This window comes from Cnephaeus nilssonii, assembly GCF_951640355.1.
Source record: "Cnephaeus nilssonii genome assembly, chromosome: X".
NCBI classification, from domain to species: Eukaryota; Metazoa; Chordata; class Mammalia; order Chiroptera; family Vespertilionidae; genus Cnephaeus; species Cnephaeus nilssonii.
Genome location: NC_137071.1, coordinates 87,029,264 through 87,046,047, shown reverse-complemented (window position 1 = coordinate 87,046,047; position 16,784 = coordinate 87,029,264). Strand labels below are relative to the sequence as shown.

The following is a 16,784-nucleotide window of genomic DNA, read 5'->3' as shown; positions in this document are numbered from 1 at the left end:
TTTCCTGATAACTTACCATGATACATAAATATTGTAATCATTATGTATGTACGTCATGTTCTGAGGTTTCTTTTCCATTTTACCTTTTTTCACATACCCTTTGATGAACTGACAAATCACATTTACTTTCTATGATATGTTTCCTTAATCATTCTTTATTTACTGGTTGTATATATTATTCTAATTCTTCTAGATAAATCAGAATTTCACTTTAACCTTGGATAAAAATGAAGATTGCCAAGGGAAACCAAATGATTTTGTTTTCATTAGTTGATGAAGTTACACCTGAAAGTCAAAAGCTTCATGGTAGCTTTTTTCACCGAGTTTAGATGTGTGTGTTTTTTCCTGTTGACTTCTGTTTTACTTTTAGGTTTGTGGCTGAAAGTAGTGGTTGCTGCAAATGATTGCCAGATAAAAAGGCATTATTATGCTTAAAATGTGAAAATGCCAGGTGTCTTTGGATTTTTTAAAGCCCACAAAAAGTGAAAAATACCTTCAGTATTGTATTTCATTCGCATATTGTTGAAATAGTCAAAAGCATTTTTTAAAGCCCATATTCTCACTACATTGTCTTGTCCAGCTGAGGCAAGTAATCGGCCACAGTGAGAGAATTTCATGGTCCAAACAGCTCCCTATGAAAACAATGGAAGGTTCAAAGTTATTTTGAAAATTGAAACATTAAAAAATCATGCCAAATTATATATAATACATTACTAACACCACTTAAAGCCAAGAATACAATGGTGCTACAATACCACAAAGAGGGACTTTTCGAAGAAAGGCAAGATAATATAGTTGTAGTTTGCCATAATGTAAACTAACAATTTCAAAATCCCAAACCATGTCCATATATTAATGGAAATGGGAGTTCTGAGGTGGCTGGAAATCTTCAATGTAAAGCATGAATCTTAGTTTTGGATCTCAGTTTCCTAGCTGACCATAAGGGGGAATAGGTTAGGAGGAGGCAGGGCCTTCAGCATAGCACTAACAACTAACTAGGGCTGAGGGAAGAATATGCCCACCTTAGCAGTGACCCTCATTTTACTGGGCATTTGAAGAAATGTTGGAATGGTGTGGTTTCCTCCTCTTTTTCTCCCAAGAAATAAGGTTTTGCAGTATATGGCTAGAATTCCCCGATAGATAGTGAAAACAGTGGGGAAGTGTGTGTGTGTGTGTGTGTGTGTGTGTGTTGGGGGAGGGTTAAAGAATGTAAGCCCTTAAATTGGAAAGGCTAAAACCTACTACAACAAATACTGTTATAACTACTATTACAACACACATCTATGCAGATCTAAAAGATTATCCAAGTTAGAGGCAACAGCTCATTTACTGGAATAGCATTCATTTCCACAAAATTCAAGTATGTTAAGAAATTTGTTACTTGGAGCTTACACCTATGAGTTTTTACTTAAAACTATAAATAATGAGTCAATACAGTAGAAGGAAATTCATCAAATGCCTTAAGGAAGTTTCTATAATCAACTCAAATATTTTATACCTAGATTATAAACACCAAAGTTTAAATTCCAATCTGGCTGCCATCTGATATGTTTGTGGTTGCTTCCTTCCAGTTAGGTCAAACTTTATATTTAAAATCTAAATAGATCTGGAGATTTTTATGCTAAGTAAAATGAGCCAGTTGGTGAAAGACAAATATATGATCTCATTTATACGTGGAATCTAATGAACCAAATAAACTGATCAACAAAACAGAAACAGAGGCATGGATACATGGAATAAACTGATAGCTGTCAGAGGGGAGTGGGGAGGGGGCCTTGATGAAAGAAGGTTAAGGGATTAGTCAAAGAACATAAATGTATAACCCATTGACACAGACAACACTGTGGTGATAGTCAGAGGGAAGGGGGGTTAAAGTGGGCAAAGTGTGGGGGGGAAATGGAGACATCTGTAATGGTATAAACAATAAAAATGAAGTAAAAAAATATAAATAGATAAATGCATTCCCTGATCAAGGACCCACAGTATCATTTACCTAGTTTTGAGCTCATTACTTCCTTCTCCATATTCCTAGCATTTTCAGAGGCAATATAATTTGTGTACTTTATATTCTACTTTGGTACATTTTAACTCTGATAGAGAACTTGTACCGCTACCTCTCTCCGTGTTTTAGCTGTCGCACTACAAAATATATTGAGATTTAGAAACAGTTGTGTAAATTATCTATATATGTAAAAGGCTAAGCGACCATCACATCCGAAACAACCAAACGGGCGACTGAACAGGCTGTGTGGGGTGACCAGGCCAGCAGGGGGGTTAGTGAGGAATGACCAAATGACTGAGCAGCAGGCTGCGTGGGGCGACCAGGTCGGCAGAGGGGGCAATTGGGGGCGACCAGGCTGGCAGGGGGAGGTTAGTGAGGGGCGACCAAACGACTAAGCAGCAGGCTGTGTGGGGTGACCAGGTCGGCAGGGGGGTTAGTGAGGGGCAACCAAATGACCGAGCATCAGGCTGCATGGGGAGACCAGGCCCACGGGGGGGGGCAGTTGGGGGCAACCAGGCCAGCAGGGGGGGCAGTGAGGGGTGACCAAACGACTGAGCAGCAGGCTGCATGGGGCTACCAGGCCCGTGCGGGGGGGGGGGGGGGGCAGTTGGGGGCGACCAGACTGGCAGGGGGGGCAGTGAGGGGCGACCAGGCTGGCAAACGGGGGCAGTTGGGGGTGACCAGGCCGGGGGGGCAGTTGAGGGCGACCAGGCTGGTGGCAGGGGAAGTTGGGGGAGACTATGCCAGAAGGGGGGCAGTTGGGGGTGACCAGGCCAGCAGCGGGGGGCAGTTAGAGGCGATCAGGCAGGCAGGCAGGTGAGCAGTTAGGAGCCAGTGGTCCCGGATTGTGAGAGGGATGTCTGACTGCCGGTTTAGGCTCAATCCACAGGACATCCCCCGAGGGGTCCCGGATTGGGGAGGGTGCAGGCTGGGCTGAGGGGGGGACCCCCCCCCCCCATGCACCAGGCCTCTAGTATAAAATATAATGGGGAACATTTTAAACATTTTTCAAAGTGACAGACTATCCTTTAATTTAACTGTTTTAAAGTTTGGTACTTTTATATAGCTTTCTTAATAATATAGGACTAGCCGAAACCTGTTTGGCTCAGTGGATAGAGCGTCGGCCTGCGGACTCAAGGGTCCCAGGTTCGATTCCGGTCAAGGGCATGTACCTTGGTTGCGGGCACATCCCCAGTAGGGGGTGTGCAAGAGGCAGCTAATCGATGTTTCTCTCTCATCGATGTTTCTAACTCTCTATCCCTCTCTCTTCCTCTCTGTAAAAAATCAATAAAATATATTTAAAAAAAATAATATAGGACTAGTGTTTATTTAATTCAATAACGTACTTCTTGAAAAATAATTCAGAGATAGACTCTGTATTAAATTTCATTAATATCAATTCACTCTTCTTGAGTAAAGATAGCAAAATTACATACATAAGAATAGATTTGCTTTATAAAAGTTAAAGTATTTCCATGAAAACAGAATCAATAATGAAAAATAAAAAAGTTGCTTACCATATGTTCACCACTAAGATCTTGTACTACTTTTATCTGATCAAAATCATAAGGTCCTTTGAAACCATGTGCTGCTTTGAATTTGACTGGTCTTGTGTATGGCATTCCTTCATCATCACTTGATGAAGGATCATCTTGATCAGTATGAAACACTAAATAGAAAAGCAACAGAAACAATCACTAGCTATGTAGATATAACTATTATTATATTTCATATCCACTGCTTACCAAGAAAATTCATTAAATGGAGAAGCAAAATCTGTCTATTACTAAATAGCATATTGCCTAAGAGCATACATGGAGTCTAGTGCCAGATTGCCTGGGTCTAAATCCAACTCTGTAACTTATTATCTGTGTGACCTTAGGCAAGGTACACAACTTTTCTGTGCTTCAGTATTCTTATCTATAAAATGGGGATACTAGTGGTACTTACCTCAAAGGGTTTTGATGAGGATTAAATGTGCTAATACAGGTGAAAGTGCTTAGAACAGTGTCTGGCACAGAATAAGTGTTTATTATATAAAAGAAATGAGTACAATTATGAGAAGGGCATAGGAAGTTAAGATCTGCACAAAATTAGAAAATTTACGTAAATTTGAAAATGTTTATAAAAACTAAATATCCTTACATAACAAATTACATCTGATTCTTGAAATGTTGAAATGTTCTATTTCACTTACCTTCATCTCTAACACTTTTAACTTTATTTACAGCACGTTCACCATATTCCTCAGCAAGGTGCTTTGCTCTCTTCACTGATTTTCCTAGGAACTTCTTTAGTTGAGTCCTTACCAAAAAAAACAAACAAAAAACCCCACCAAAATTATTTCTTATTAATTCAGCCAATTATAAAAGTTCAATAATTCACTGATAATCTCATTATCTGTGACTAGTAAAGCATATTATTTTTAAGAAACTCTATTTTTTTTTACATGAATAGGTCTTTGAGTTCCTAAATCCCTTGTATAGAATACTGTGGAGAGCAGCTACAGTGTTTGGACAGGTTCAAGCCTTGGACTAATGAGAGGGCACAGTCTTCTCATGGCCACATGCAGAGACCTCCCAGCACAATTATAGCCAACAGCTATAGTTGTAAGCTTGAACCTATGGTCCAAACATGTGGCCCCACGTGCCTGAGTGATGTGGGCTTGAAAGAGTTCAGGTGCATGTAATTGAGTAGGATCAAAACTCACGAGAATGTTGTAAACATCTTGACCATGCCCTTACTTTGCCTCATGGCATCTGGCTGTAAAATAAAGACTCGGCTTGTAGTCCGTGGTGCTGTCGCTAGCTCTCCATCAGAGAGGACAGCGTCCCACCGAGACCCAGCTTTCGTTCTCTTGTCTGTCTTGTCTCAATCCTTCACCACCCCCACTCAGGTTCACCCTTGGCCGTGCTGGCGTGGGACAGAATACAGGGTGGGGCAAAAGTAGGTTTAAAGTTGTTCTTATGGAAAACAATATAATAATAAATAAATAATAATACAAGAATAAACTGTGTTTCCTGTACTCACAAGTGTAAAACTACTCTTGGCCCACGCTGTTTATTCAAGTCAATATGGCTACGAAAGAAATATGGGCACTTCCCCCCAATATACAATACTAGAGGCCCGGTGCATGAAATTCATGCCCGGAGGTGCGGCCCTCAGCCTTGCCTGCAACGACGCCAGCATCCCGCACCCCGGCTAGCCTCTGACCAGAAGCCCGTCCACAATCCCTCCCTCCCTCCGCAGGCCGGGGTGTGCGGGATGCTGGGGCTCGTGTCTGGGGCGACGCCACCAGCATCCAGTACCCAGGCCGCTATGGGCGCCGCCATCTTTGTGACGGAGTGATGGTTAATTTGCATATTACCATTTTATTAGATAGGACTGTATACTCTAGAGCAGGGGGGGGACTTCTTTTCTGCCAAGGGCCATTTGGATATTTATAACATCATTCAAGGGCCATACAAAATTATCAACTTAAAAATTAGCCTGATATATTTGTTCAAACATTTAATTAACTCACCCTTAATGCCTCAGCAGGGCCAGACCAAATGATTTTGTGGGCCTTGTATGGACCTTGGGCTGGGGTTCCCCACCCCTGCTCTAAAGCATAGGTCTTCAATGGTGAATTATAATAAGTTGGTGAATATTGGGGTGTTTAAAGCACAGACACCTGTTCCCCATCTCCAGATAATCTGATTTGGAGGGTACAGGATGAGGCCATAAATCTGCAGTGAGAATTACTCTGAGAAGATTGCCTTAGAGAGCCATCCTGAAAAACATACTTTACCAGAAAAAGAAACTAAAGATGTATTTACTTACAAAATAGAATGCTTTGGTAGCTTAAGATGGCCTCTTGTTCCTTCTCTTTCAGTTTGGGTATTTGCATACAATACAGTTAGACAGAGCTTTCCCAGTAAGGTATTCCCAAACAGTGTAATGTAAATATGCATTTCAAGCTTCCATAAATAGGACTTACTTATTTTTTAATTATCTACATCTCAAATTTCATATATCCTATCTAATAAAGAGGGAATATGCTAATTGACCATCATGTCCTCACAAGATGGCGGCACCCACAGCCAATAAAGAGGGAATATGCTAATTGAAATTGACTGTTATGCCCTCAGAAGATGCCGGAACCCACAGCCATAAGATGGCAGCACCCAGTCCCCTCAGCCCTGCCTCATCCAGCCAGAGTCCCCCAAGTCCCCTCAGCCCAGCCTCATCCAGCCGGAGACCTCCAGTCCCCTCAGCCCTGCCTCACCCAGTCCCCGCAGCATCCAGCCTCATCCAGCCTCAGTCCCCCAGTCCCCTCAGCCCTGCAGGGAAAGGCAGTTGGCGGAAGATCAAGCCAGCAGGGGAGGGCAGGTGGGGACAATCAGGCTGGCAGGGGAGCAGTTAGGCATCAATCAGGCCACCAGGGGAGCAGTTAGGGGGCTATCAGGCTGGCAGGCAGGCGAGTGGTTAGGAGCCAGCAGTCCCAGATTGTGAGAGGGATGTGTGACTGCCAGTTTAGGAGAGGGTGCAGGCTGTGCTGAGGGACCTCCTACCCCCCCCACCCCCGTGCACAAATTTCATGCACCGGGCCTCTAGTTAAGATTATACAAAAACAACAAAGTAAAGCATATATTTACAAACAAAACACAATTTATAAATTTGAGGTTAATTTTTACCAATTCATGGGAGCTCATGATATTAAGGATAGAATTTTAAAAACTTACTAAGCTACATATAGAAAGATGTTCACTGCAGCATTGTTTAGAATAGGTTAAAAAGTAGAGTTAAACTGAATTCTCAACAGAGAAATGATTAAGTGATTGTATATCCTTACAATGGAATGCAATAAAATAAATGAGGCAATCCTCAGTTCTTTAAATGTACTGAGCTCTTAGTCACCTCAGAGCCTTTGCATGTTTGGTTATTTCTGCCCATAACACCCCCCCCCCCAGCTAATTTCTACTCTTCTTTAGGTCTCAGACCAAATAGCCCTCTCTCAAAAAAAGCTCTCCTTGACGCTTTAGAACAAGCTTTCCTATTATATAGTCCTACAGTACCCCTTACATTTCTTTTATAGCAATTACTATAGATTTATCTGTGTAATTACATGTTCACTGTCTGTTTCTCCTATTGAACTGGAAGCCCTATGAGGGCAGAGATTAAGATTGTCTTCTTAACTATGGTATCTGTAGCACCAAACCCCCATATCTGGCTGATAAAAAGATTATAATATATGTACTATTGGTATTGATATGAAAAGATGTCCATTATATACTAGATTTTTTAAAAACAAAAAGCAAGTTCTTTTGACCCAGCAACCCCACTTCTGGAAATATATCCTAAGAATCCTGAAACACCAATAAAAAAGAGAATATGTGCCCCTATGTTCACAGCAGCATTATTTATAATAGCCAAGATGTGGAAATAGTCCAAGTGCCCATCAGTAGCTGAGTGGATTAAAAAAGCTATGGTACATTTACACAATGGAATACTACCCAGCTGTTAAAAAAAAAAAGCAACTTTTACCCTTTACAACAGCATGAATGGACCTGGAGAGTATTATGCTAAGTGAAATAAACCAGCCATAAAAAGACAAATACCATATGATCTCATTAATATGTAGAATTTAATGAACAAAATGGGCAAAAAAGCAGGTTGACAAACTATAGGGACAGTATAATCCCACTTTTGTGAGAAAAATAATTCCACGGAGAATACACCTAATTATTAATATTGAGAATTTCTGGGGTGAGCATGAGATACTTTAATTTTCTATATTACAGATTTTTGTATTACTTTTGATAATCAGAAAACACACATAATAAATATTTTTGTTGTTTTTAATCCTCATCCAAGGATATATTTCCTTTGACTTTTTTAGAGAAAGTAGAAGGATGGGAGGGAAGGAGAGAGTGAAGGGGAGGGAGAGACACACACACACACACACACACACATCAATTGGTTGCCTCCTGTACGTGCCTCAACTGGGGCAGAGATCAAACCTGCAACCCACGTATGTGCCCTGACAGGGAACTGAATCCAAGACCCTTTGGTGCCCGGACTGTTGCTCTAACCACTGAGAAACACCGACCAAGGTGATGATAAATCATTTTTAAAATCATTATAAGGTCTATGGTCCTATAATTCTGAAGTCATATTTTCTGCATAACTATAGGTTTATTACTACTTTAAGCAAGAAAGCAGATAATTTAAACACTTTGGTGAGAACATCTCTAAAATATGTATTTTTGAACCTTCTTCAATGGAATTTAATGTTCCATATGTTTCTTTCCTTAATAAATAGAGTCAGTTACCATCATTACTGTTCTTTAATATATTTAGGGCCTTTTAAATGGTTTGCAAGTGGGCCATAATATTAGTTTCAAACCTTGAAGACAACAGCGCAGAGCACAGGGAAGCCAGACTCTGGACCAATCTCTTCTGAATATCAGTTTACTCTAGCATTCAGTGCAAATATTTCCATGTTGTATGAGTATCATAACATGAGAAAAAGTTGAAACACTGTCATACAAAATGTTTGTGTTATGTAAGAGTCCTTTTATTATTTTTCTGATTCCTCTCTTGTAATCAGAATATTATCAGACATCCTTATGTATTGAATTACAGGTTGTCATAATTTGGTGCTTCTATTCTGTTGTAAACTCAGATACCAGATGACCAGATTTTTAGAAATTATGTAAGAAGTATAATGGCTTTAAAAAATGAGAGGTTTTTCTTTTAGAAAAATTATGAGCTTTGAGATCAACCAAAGGACTTATATGCATGCACATAAGCCTAATCAATGGACACAGACAACAGGGGGGTGGGGGCATAAATGGGAGGTGGGGGGTAATGGGGGAATAAGGACACATATGTAATACCTTAATCAATAAAGAAATTTTTTTAAAAAAGTACTCTAGAGAAAAAAAAAAAGAAAAATGATGAGCTTTAATGCATGGAATAAAAAATACCTTTCCTAGATATTTATTTATCTCCTGAATAATTCCTAATTCTCCAGTTCCTGATAGTTGTCATTGCTAGATAGCCAAGGTCCAGATATCTAAAGGTGTTATCATAGATCTGCATTGTGGGTACAAACCTTTTCCAAAAATTCTCAAAGCTTTATTTTGCCACACTTTCCACGTTAGGAAAAGATGAGATTCGAGTGGAGAATTTGCTTTGGGACTGAATTATTTTATATTTACATTTATTTTATATCTTAGACTGAATTACTGCCAATTATGTGATATGTGTATAATCAAGCACAATCTATATGCCCACCATTGTGTTAGGTTTCTGTAGGGGAAACATAAGAATGGCATGATCACAATCCTTTTGTAATACATGGTTTAGTTTTTTAATATCTATTTACCTTGTTGTTTTTTAAATCAGAAAACAGTTTAAGGTAATATAAAATAAAGGGCAAACATAAGTTATAGAGACTATAGTATCACTGAAATTGAGAAAAGGAAGGAATTTTCTACAAACTGAAGGAAGTTGGGAAGAATCTCATGTAGTTGGGTTTAGAAAGACAAAGAGGATTTGCACAGATAAAGAGAAAGGGAAAAGAAAACTTCAAGGACAATCAAGTTCTATTAACACTTCTGGTATCTACTGTCTGAAAAATTAATATAGATATGATGCAAAATTTATTGATAATTTACTACATATTGGATACTCTATGACCAACACAGCCTCAAATACCTCATAATCCATTGGCTGGCAGCAGGGAGTGGTGGTGGTAGATGGACTTATAAATTGGATAGAGCACAGATTTAAAATAGTATAACAGTTCTCATATATTTTTTTAAAACAAAAGCTTGAAATGAAGAAAAGGGATGTACTATAACTCACGTTTTCTGCTTTAACCTTCCACCATCAGTATCTGTTGGATGAGATTGTAATTTATCTTCATCATCTGACTGTGCGGCATCATTACTACAAGGGGAAGAAGTAATTTTAAAAGAAGCCATTTCTCAAAAATTTCTCTATATATACTTACTGTAGAATTAGCTAATCAGAGTAAAAAATACTTTGTTAAAATGCTTTATATAAACTTAATTTAAATGATGAATGTGAGAATTTAAAGACTTGAAAGATCAAAGAAGACAATCTTTAAGCAAGGTGCAATGTACAAAATGCAAATGAATGCAATTTAGGAACTTAAGAAAAACCTACAGCAAATAAAGCTTTCTGCTGGGCAAAACATGCTACCCAGAAATGACAAATTAACTTGTAAATATCTTCCTCCTCACTCACCAGGCACATCATGTATTGTACTTAAAAAGGCTTTGCTTTCACAGAAATGATTCTTCAGATCAGGAGTGGGGAACCTTTTTTTCTGCCAAGGGCCATTTGGATATTTACAACATCACTAGCGGGCCATATAAAATAATCCATTTAAAAATTAGCCTGCTATATTTGGTCAAACATTTAATTAACGCACCCTTTGCAGGCCAGATCAAATGATTTTGCAGGCCTTATATGTCCAGTGGGCCGTAAGTTCCCAACCCCCACCTTAGATCTACATATAATCCACAGTAAGGTCAATTACCGTACTCTAAAGCCATTTTCTGATCCTTTAAATTATATATAAAATCTCTGATCCTAAAGCAAGGTTTCAGAAGAACAGCATGACTGTTTAGCCTCAATATGTCTTAATACTATCTTTAGTATAATATAAATAATTTTAAAAGAAGAGAAACCAAATATTATGGGATTGAAGATATATACTCTTTTGTCCTAATAATTGTGCAGTCCTAAGAGAGAACAAAATTTAAGAATATATACATTAACTATTTAATTCCAAATTAAAAAAAGGCTGAATGAAACCAAATTAGGGACTATCATAGTTCATAAACAGAGAAATCTTCACCACTCTGAATGAAATACTACAAATAATAAATAACATTAGATCATACCTTACATATTCCTTAGTCCTTCTCATGATGTGTAGAGTGAGAGGATTAATACCTGTTGGCAGTTTCTCTTCTGCAAGACTCAAAGGTATTTCTTCTCCAGTATCCAGGTTCTTAATCATTACACTGGCTAAAATTTCCTGAAGTATAATATAACACCAAGAGAACTTATAATTTATGTATCTTTTTGAGTCTACAAAATCCTCAAAATTTTAAGCTAAGGACTTTCTAGATACATTCAGTACTGTGTACAATAATTTTTAACATTTTTAGTGAGATACAATTCATACACTGCAAAATGCACTCATTTAAAGCATACATAGTTAGCCGAAACCGGTTTGGCTCAGTGGATAGAGCGTCGGCCTGTGGACTCAAGGGTCCCAGGTTCGATTCCGGTCAAGGGCATGTACCTTGGTTGCGGGCACATCCCCAGTAGGGGGTATGCAAGAGGCAGCTGATCGATGTTTCTAACTCTCTATCCCTCTCTCTTCCTCTCTGTAAAAAATCAATAAAATATATTTTTAGATAAAGCATACATAGTTAAATGATTTTGAGTATATTCACAGAGTTGTGCAACCATCACCATTATCTAAGTTCAGAACATTTCTCTACACCCATTTGCTTTCATATCTTTTTTTAAAATATATTTTATTGATTTTTTACAGAGAGGAAGAGAGAGGGATAGAGAGTTAGAAACATCGATGAGAGAGAAACATCAATCAGCTGCCTCTTGCACACCCCCTACTGGGGATGTGCCCGCAACCAAGGTACATGCCCTTGACTGGAATCGAACCTGGGACCCTTGAGTCCGCAGGCCGACGCTCTATCCACTGAGCCAAACCGGTTTCGGCTGCTTTCATATCTTATTCCCCCTCTCTTTCCAGTCCCTGGCAATCACTAATCTACTTTTTGTGTCTATGAATTTGTTTATGCTGGACATTTCAAATAAATTTAATCATATAGTATGTGGTCTTTTGTGACTGGCTTCTTTCACTTTGCACTATGGTTTCAAGGTTCATCCATGTTGTAACCACGTATCAGAACATAATTCCTTTTAATTGCTGAAAAATAGTCCATGTGAATGGATATATCATATTTTATTTACCCATTCATCAGTGACGGGCGTTTGTGTTGTTTCCACACTTTGGCTATTATGAACATTTGTGTATTTACGCAGACATGTGTTTTCATTTCTCTTTGGTATATATATTGGAGTAGAATTTCTACATCATGGTAACTCGATGTTTAATTTTTTGAAAAACTGCCAAACTATTTTCCAAAGTACAATAATTTTTTTAAATGTTTACAAGAAACAAAAAACTAAGATTTTGCTTTAAAACTTCATTCTGAATAAATTGGCCAATAGATATATACTAAATTTTAGTGGTAAGAAGTATTGACTACACTACATCATCTAACAAGCATGAAAACATATACATATCTATAATGTCAAGCTCTTTTTAAGTCCACTTTCTATAAAATATAGGCCTTGCTTCCAATATATTTATTCCACCATATAATTGTGTGAAAGGGCAAGTTTAAGTCAGAGTTGCAAACTTCAACATATTAAAAAAGCAAAACCTAAGATAATCTTCACTTTCATTTTTCTTCTACATTATGATTTTTTGGCCTAATAACAATAAATAAAAATTTTAATCATAGTAAAATATACATGATATACAATTTATCATTTTAACAATTTTTAATTGTATAGTTCAGTGGCATTTACCCTTTGCACTCGCTTGCTTTTTTCTCGATTCCTTTATTCTACTCGGGATTTAATTTTTTAAATACCCCAGATTTTACAAAGCGCAGCAGTAGAATAAAAAACTGGAGTTTCTTTTCATACAAACTTATTTATTTAATGTAAGAAAAGCCCAAATAAAGGAGGAGGGATGGAGGGAGGGAAGGGATGGGCTACCGATGCTAACTGTGTCGAGTCACACCGACATCCGAGTGCAAAAGGTTAAGTATGTTCACATTGCTATGCAACTATCATCACCAACCATCTCCAGAACTTTTTCACCTTCCCATTATGGTTTTTGTATTTTATGTTTTTAAGAACAAAAAAAATATAATTATACCTCATCAGTAAGCTCTCTTCCAGAGTTGGATCTAGGTCTCTGAGGGCCCATCACTTCACCTGCTATTGTCTGCCCATCAGGTGTTTTTCCATTTTCCTAAAATTATAATTTCATAAACAGAAAGTAGACTGAATCAATTTTTATAAATATTCAATTACTCATTACCACACACATTTCTAAAAAAATTCCATAATTCAGATAATGGAGCCTACTGAAAATGTAAATGGAATACTCCATTTCAGCCCTTTATTACTCTCAGAATTCTGAAAAACATTACGTACCCAAACTATTGCCGTCCATGCAATAATGTCTTAGTCTTGAAGCAAAGAAATGTTCTATTTGAACCTGATCCCAAAGCAGTTCTCTACTAGTAGAGTGCTAGCACAAAGATTGCCGTTGTTCAGGGCTAGATTTATAGATAACTCTTTCTGTAAAGAGCCAGTTAATAAATATTTTAGGTTTTTTGCTTCACACATAGTACCTGTCACATATTCTTTTTTATAAACATCCTTGAAAAAGTAAAGACCGTTCTTAACTTGGGGACCCTACAAAACAGGCCACTGCCAACCATTGCTCTACAGCTATGAAAGGCTATATATTGTCTTATCTCCCAGTTTGCTAACCTGCCCCAATCACAGCTACTACATAAGTAAGCCTTGAGTCCAAGAATTTGGCTGTGGTAAAATTCATGTTATCAAGTCCTTTCCATTGCTTCCTATGTAGATATATATAGCATAGTGTATGAAGTTTGTTTTCATGATTAGGAAGAAATTATAAAAAAAAAAGTCCTCAATTTTATCCACTTCAGTTCAGGTAAATGAAGACTGTAGTTGGTGTTTATTAATATCAATAATATTACACATAGCAGCATCTGTCATTTTCTGAATGCCTGCTACATGGCCAGGTACTTGGTATACTTTATTCATTTCATCCTTGCAAGAAACCTTCAAGGAAGGTTTCCCTTCATTTTATCAATGGGGCATCTGAGACTCAGGTGTTAAATAGCTTCCTGGAGTTACCAACTACTTAGTAGCAGAGCTGGACAAGGGATGTAAGGAGTCCAGGTTTGGGGGATAAGAAAATATCTGGCCTGGAGAAGAAAGAAAGTTTGATAATCAACAAACCAGCAAGTTGAGGAAATTTGACAAAGCCTATATAAAATATAACATGAATTTACCAACCTGGGCAGTAACTATTTTATCTCCACTGGTAGCACTCGCCAAATCAAGAGAAGGCTGAGAATCCTTGACTGTACTCTCTGAAACCATGCTTGTAGTCAGAGTATCAGATGTAATATTGTCTTTGGGAACTGTAATAATAATAATAATAATATTTATATAGGACTTTATACATTACTTGAAAAGTGCTTTAACCTTTATTTGTCTGATTCTTATAACAATCCTGTGACAAAAGTGGTTTTATTACTCTCATTTTATAAATGGGGAGACAAGGATTCAAACAAGTTATTTGAATTCCTCAAGGCTAAACAACTTATACATTAAGAGATCCAGTGCTCAATAAATTTAATTTAGAAATTAAAAAGTAAAAAAAAAGAGCAATCTAGGACTTGAATTCAAATCTTAACTCTCAAATACCATATTCTTTTCACCACACCACACTGGCTCTCCAATGATAACAGATTTGAAAGTTTGAAGTCTGCTGAAATGTTCAATTATAATAATGTAACTAATCACCAATATAAATTTTTTCACTTTTTATTACTAAAATAATTTTTACAACTTGGTCATCAATGTAGTTTACATAACATAAACGAAAACAAAGTAACAAATTTAAACAAGTTCAACTCAAAAAAATATCCTCATAAAAGTACTTATTTCTCAATTAATACTTGCCATCCAGATCGGGTGTTTTAAGAGCCTCAAACTCCAATTCACTTTTCTTTTTTCTTGGTGGTGGAGCAGGTCGAGATGGAGGTGGTGGTCTAGGAGGTGGGAAATTAGTTGGAGGGGGTGGGCGTGCTGGAACAGGCTTTTTTGTACTAGCCACTATATCAGGTTCTGGAGTAAGCTGTCTTGGGGGTTTGGCAGGAGCCAATTCTTCCACAGTAGCAAAATCTTTAGCAGATGAGGAGCTTGAGGATGCAGATTCTAGAACATCACTTCCTTTGATTTCCACTGCTTCCTTGTTCAATACTTCTGTTTCAGTTTCAGGCACATTAAGCTGCTCAGTTGAACTTATTTCAGTTAACTTAGTGGTTTCATCTACTGGCTTCTCACAGGTGTCATTGGAAGGAAAACATTTTTTTGGTTCTAATTCAGTTTCTTCAGATGTATTCTGACTCTCTGCCCTTTTGGAATATTCCTGTAGGACTAGACCTGTGGCTAACAGTCCTGGTATATTGTTAAGATCTGTTCCAGCCACGAGAGGACTGGCAGTAGCCTTATTAGACTGTCCTTTTCCTTTGGAATCCAAAGAGTCATCGTCAAGCTGAAGTACTTTCTGAGTCTCCTCAATAATACTTTCAATAATCTGATCAAAAGTTAAAAAGCAATTTTTAAAAATGAAGCCATTTACACGAACATAGTAACAGCTACTCATTTATATAGTAATTACTATGTGTCAGACAATGCTATCATTATATACAAATGAGGGAGCTAAGGTAGAGAGGAACCAAATGTTTTGTCCTAGGTCACAAAGCTTATGAGTGACGAAGTTGGCACAAAACTAGAGAGTTTGTTTCAAGAATCTGCACTCTTAACCATTATAATAGGGAATCTGGGCTAGTACATGTAATCACAAAAGCTTAGTCAACACTGTATAATAAAGTTCAAACATAAATTTACATTTAGACTCTTCATGTCATAGTTCATTTACATATTTATTCCAAGATAGTTGTAGTAACAGCCTGCTGATTTGAGCCTAGTTAACAAAATCACGAGAAGCAAAACCACCTAGTACAAGAATTCAAATTGTTTAGCTCAAGCCTATGACAGGAAAAGCCAGCAGATACAAGGATATTATTGTTCTTAAACAGAATATACATAATACCCAATATTCAGAGGGATGCCAGGACCATGAAATAAGTTCAAACAGCCTTGGCTGATATGGTTCAGTTGGTTTAGCGTTATCCCATGCATTGAGAGGTCACCGGTTCGATTCCCAGTCAAGCCACATACCTGGTAAGGGTGCATACAGGAGGCAACCAATTGATATTTTTCCCTCACATTGATGTCTCACTCTCTTTCTCTCTTCCTCCCTCCTTCTAAAATCGATAAAAATATTTTAAAAAGAGTTCAAACAGCCAACTCACTTTGCGTTTTCCCCACATTATTTCTTTTTTAAAAAAAATATTTTTATTGATTTCAGAGAGGAAGGGAGAGATGGAAACATCAATGATGAGAGAAAATCATTGATCGGATGCCTACTGCATACCCCCTACTGGGGATTGAGCCCTGGCATGTGCCCTGACCAAGAATCGAACCATGACCTCCTGGTTCATAGGTCAACTCTCAACCACTGAGCGACACCAGCTGGGAATCCCCCTTTATTTCTTTTCTATAGCTAAAAAGTACAGATAGTCTTTCTATGTATTCTATCAACATTAAGAAGAAAATATATTTTCTACCCAGTCCTGTCATTATTGACATTAAATCTCCCAGCCCACTTATCTTTCCACCATGCCCAATCATGGATGAGTTCTGCTTTCTCAATTCCTCGGCTCCAGAAAGCTAACAGAACATGGCACATGCTAACTTGAACTGCATGTTATTGCTATTGAACAATATTCCTGCTATTGAACAATTTCTTAGCATCTCCCAT

The 16,784-nt window shown here is 37.9% G+C and overlaps 1 protein-coding gene across 2 annotated transcripts in view; it reads right to left on the bottom strand.

The window, feature by feature from the left end:
- WDR44 (WD repeat domain 44) overlaps positions 1-16,784 on the bottom strand; it is a 103,864-nt gene that overhangs the window by 37,556 nt on the left and 49,524 nt on the right. For both annotated transcript variants that reach the window (XM_079765279.1, XM_079765278.1), the window contains 8 exons: positions 14,858-15,494; positions 14,186-14,313; positions 13,005-13,100; positions 10,924-11,060; positions 9,857-9,940; positions 4,200-4,306; positions 3,520-3,671; positions 494-632 (listed from right to left, as the gene is read on the bottom strand). In XM_079765279.1, coding sequence (XP_079621405.1) covers positions 494-632; positions 3,520-3,671; positions 4,200-4,306; positions 9,857-9,940; positions 10,924-11,060; positions 13,005-13,100; positions 14,186-14,313; positions 14,858-15,494 — 1,480 coding nt within the window. The remainder of the gene's footprint in view (positions 1-493; positions 633-3,519; positions 3,672-4,199; positions 4,307-9,856; positions 9,941-10,923; positions 11,061-13,004; positions 13,101-14,185; positions 14,314-14,857; positions 15,495-16,784) is intronic.